General features: G+C 48.8%; 1 protein-coding gene across 1 annotated transcript; it reads right to left on the reverse strand.

Annotated features, from left to right (window-relative positions):
- Positions 1 to 514: 514 nt before the first annotated feature.
- Positions 515 to 925, reverse strand: LOC127200495 (60S ribosomal protein L27-like). Its single transcript, XM_051158801.1, has one exon. The coding sequence runs from the start codon at positions 923 to 925 to the stop codon at positions 515 to 517; it is 411 nt and encodes a 136-aa protein (XP_051014758.1).
- Between the last annotated feature and the right edge of the window lie 3,243 nt (positions 926 to 4,168).

Raw genomic sequence — 4,168 nt, forward strand, 5'->3', positions numbered from 1 at the left:
CCCTCCACAATGGCATTGACCCACCCTGGGCCCCTCCTTTCCTGTGGCCCCTCAGAAACCACTCTTCCATCTCCATGCGCTGGGAACTTCCTTCACTAGAAACAGCCTGTGGAGACCACTGCCTGTCCATTCCCCAGGGGAACCAGGGCCTGATGTCACTTTAGACCAGTGATTCTAAACTTTCCTGATACGGCAACCTTTTAATACAGTTCCTCATGTTGTGATGACCTCCTACCACATAATAATAATCATAACAATTATTATTATTATTTAATAAATTACTATATTTTATATGTATTTAATATAATTTATTATTTTTTTGTTTTGTTTTGTTTTTCGAGACAGGGTTTCTCTGTGCGGCCCTGGCTGTTCTGGACTTGCTTTGTAGACCAGGCTGGCCTTGAACTCACAGCGATCCGCCTGCCTGCCTCTGCCTCCCGAGTGCTGGGATTAAAGGCTTGTGCCACCACACCCAGCCTATTTTTAATTTTTAATGATGGAAAAGAAAATACACCTAAAAGCGAAGCTTCTGGAAAAGCCATTTGTTCTTCCTTGTCTTGTATCCTTTCTCAAACTTGACCTTGGCCTCCCGCCTGGCCTTGCATTTCAGGGCTGGGTCTCTAAAGACATCCTTGCTGACAGCAGTCTTGTCCAAGGGGATATCCACAGAGTACCTGGTAGGTATGAGGTGATTGTAGTTAGAAACTTTCACAACGGACTTGATCTTTGACCTGTTGGTGATTTTCTTCTTGCCCATGGCAGCTGTCACTTTTCGGGGATAACGGTCAATCCTGGCCACCAGGGCATGGCTGTGAGGGCGGTCTGAGATGTCATCATCAATGTTCGTCACGATGACGGCTTTGCATCTAGAGTGGCTTCCAGCCGGGACCAGCACCACTTTCCAGGGTTTCATGAACTTGCCCATTTCAACAGCAAGCAGCTGGCACCCAGCAGCTATTATTATTGTTGTTGTTGTTGTTGTTTTTCTTTTTTCATTTATTTATTATGTATACAATGTTCTGCCTGCATGTAACACCTGCACTCCAGAAGAGGGCACCAGATCATGTTATAGATGGTTGTGAGCCACCATGTGGTTGCTGGGAATTGAACTCAGGACCTTTGGGAGAGCAGCCAGTGCTCTTAACCCTCTGAGCCATCTCTCCAACCCCTATTATGGCTTTTCAAGACAAGGTTTTTCTGTGTAGCCCTGGCCATCCTGGAACTTCCTCTGCAAGCCAGGCTGACCTTGAACTCAGAGAGATCCACCTGCCTTGAACTCAGAGAGATCCACCTGCCTCTGCCTCCCGAGTGCTGCAATTAAGGGCGTGTGCCACCACAGCCCAGCTCATCAAATTATTTTCATTGTTCACAACTGTAATTTTGCCACCATCATGAATCCTAATGTAAATATCCATGTTTTCTGACGGTCTTAGAACGATCCCTGTGAAAAGGTCATTCGACCTCCTCCTTGAAGGGGTCACGACCCACAGAAGTTGAGAACTGTTGCCTTAGGCTCTTGGGCCTGTGATTTCCCCCTCCCCCCCACCAAAGCCAGTGCCTTTGTTCCCTGCCCATGACACAGTAGCCATGTCCAGGGCTGCCTGCCAGAGACCACTTACTATCCCGCTCTGGTCCTGCCCTGTCGCCCCTCGCCCCCACTCATGCTCTGTAGCTGAGCATATCCATTTGACATCGCAGGACTGTGTCTTTAATTTCTCCCCCTGTCCATCCCTGGAACGTGATAAAAAATGCCAGCATTGATCTTTCTTTCTTCTTTTTTTTTCTTTCTTTCTTTCTTTCTTTTTTTTTTTTTTTCTCCTTTCCCTTCTGCCAGGATAATGTTTACCCAGGTGTCAATCAGGAGAAGAATCTGGCTTCCTAATTTCTCTTCTCCTCCCTGGGGGCCGAGCATCTCCCCGCCTCGCACGGACACTGAGTAGGAATCAAGGTTACTAATAATCCCCCAGCACACACAGCCACCGAGAGCACATATATTAAAGTCACATATTGATTTATATTTTCGGTCCCCTCTGCCTTTTCCTGCCCAGCCTCAGCCTTTCCCTCTGCCAAAGAGAAAAAAGGATTACATAGCTATATTTATCGCCAAGATGTTTAGTGTAAAGAGCACTGTGTCCGACAGTAATTCCCATCCCCCTCTGGTCCTCTTTGGGGGCATTTTTTTTTTTTAAATAGTGTGGCATTATCTATCCATAAACATTTATCTTCTAGCTGTTGGTTGGTTCTCTATATTTTTCTCTGAAGGCAGCAGTGAGAGATTTAAGGTAGACTGTCAGAAGGACTTTCTGACTTGATGGATGGTGGGCTGCCTTCAATTTGGTCAGCAGAGGTGATCCTATTGAAGACAGGTTAGGAGTGTGTGTAGAAAAGAAAGGCAAGAGCCGGGCGTGGTGGCGCACGCCTTTAATCCCAGCACTTGGGAGGCAGAGGCATGTGGATCACTGTGAGTTCTAAGCCAGCCTGGTCTACAAAGTGAGTGTAGGATAGCCAAAGCTACACAGACAAACCTTGTCTCAAACCCCACCCCACCCCACCCCGCAAAAAAAGAAAAGAAAGGCAAATAGATTCAGAACTTTGAGAAATCACTCACCACGCCAGGGGTGGTAGCCCATGCCTTATGTCCTAGCACTTGGGGAGACAGAAGCAGGTGGATCCCTGTGAATTCCAGGCCAGAGCTTTATTGTGAAGAACTTGTCTCAAAATAAATTACTTAATTAATAATAAGTCATCGGTCCAAATAGCATATTATAACTAGCCGGGCGTGGTGGCGCATGCCTTTAATCCCAGCACTTGGGAGGCAGAGGTGGGCGGATCACTGTGAGTTCGAGGCCAGCCTAGTCTACAAAGGGAGTCCAGGACAGTCAAGGCTACACAGAGAGATCCTGTCTCGAAAAACAAACAAACAAACAAAAAAAACCACCACCACCACCAACAACAAAAAACTTATATAACTAGAGGCTTATTGGCTTGTGGTCCCCTTTCATAGCTGAAAAAAATGAGGCTTCGGGGTGAATTTGCCTCTCACAGGGGATCTGAATTTCACATCAGCCTTGTTCATGTTACCCCCACTTTCTCCTCTAGTGCTGTCTGGCAAGTCCTTCCCTGAAGGACAGGGACAAAGGGAGAATAAAGATTCTGTCCAGGGACAGAGGTGGCAGTAGGCATTGCAGGCATGGTGTGGGGACCAGGTGTAGGCTGGGGCTACACACTTCCCCCACACTGCTCATCGCACCCAGAGCCCCTGTCACTCTGTCTACCGTGGTGGCCTTTAGAAATGTCAAACTCTTGGACTGTAGTTCTCCCAAGGGATGCTGGGAGTGGAAGCAGTTGAGTGTAGGAAGGAAGGGGAACTTTGGCATAACTTGGGCCCCTTCCTCACACCCATGAGAGGCTCCTTTCACACCCAGCACCACCCTTTCTCCTCACAGAGGTGCTGGGAGGTGACCCTGTTTTTATACAGGCAACGACTGAGGCAGAGGTGGAGTCACTTGTGGAGGAGGGAGGCAGAGAGCCTCTGTCCGGAGTCCAGCTGTCCTGATTGCCGCCGGCCCCCAACCCCCACTCCCGTGCCCATAGTAACCTGGGTAGCCTAGGGGGTCATGCCTGGTTTTTAGTTCCCCTTCAGGCCTGGAGGACCAGCTCCTAACTGACTGTGTCCTGAGGCACCTGGGCTGGGACAGCATCTTGGAATTGGCCTGACCAGCCCATGTCATCCGGCAACCTTGCCAGGGACCCTGAAGGCTGGCTACCTCCTCCTTCTTTCCTGGAGTCACTTACCTCTCAGTGTCCCTCACATCATTCTAGAACCTATTCTCCACACGCGCGTGCACGCACGCACGCACACCCCCCCCCCCAAAGCAGGGCAGTCCACTTTATTATTTTTGAGACAGGTTGGCCCCAAATTTACTATTATGGAGGATGACCTTGGCCTTCTGTTTCTCCTGACTGCACTTCCGGAAATTACAGATTGCAGGCCAGACCCGCTTGTCTTATGAAGTTCTGGGCCTACATATAGGCTAGTATTATGTACAGAAAGCCATAGTCTCCAGTCAGGATGGGGCACCTCGGGGGGATGTTGATCGTACCAAGTGAAGGTTAAAGCCCCCCTAATCACAGGTGGAGAAAACCAGGCTCAGGGAAAAATAAGCTC

The sequence above is a fragment of the Acomys russatus genome, chromosome 16 (assembly GCF_903995435.1).
Source record: "Acomys russatus chromosome 16, mAcoRus1.1, whole genome shotgun sequence".
Classification (NCBI taxonomy): domain Eukaryota; kingdom Metazoa; phylum Chordata; class Mammalia; order Rodentia; family Muridae; genus Acomys; species Acomys russatus.

What these genes read in the sequence shown, in the direction of transcription:
- LOC127200495 (XM_051158801.1), bottom strand. Translation starts at nt 925, where the DNA reads ATGGGCAAGTTCATGAAACCCTGGAAAGTGGTGCTGGTCCCGGCTGGA.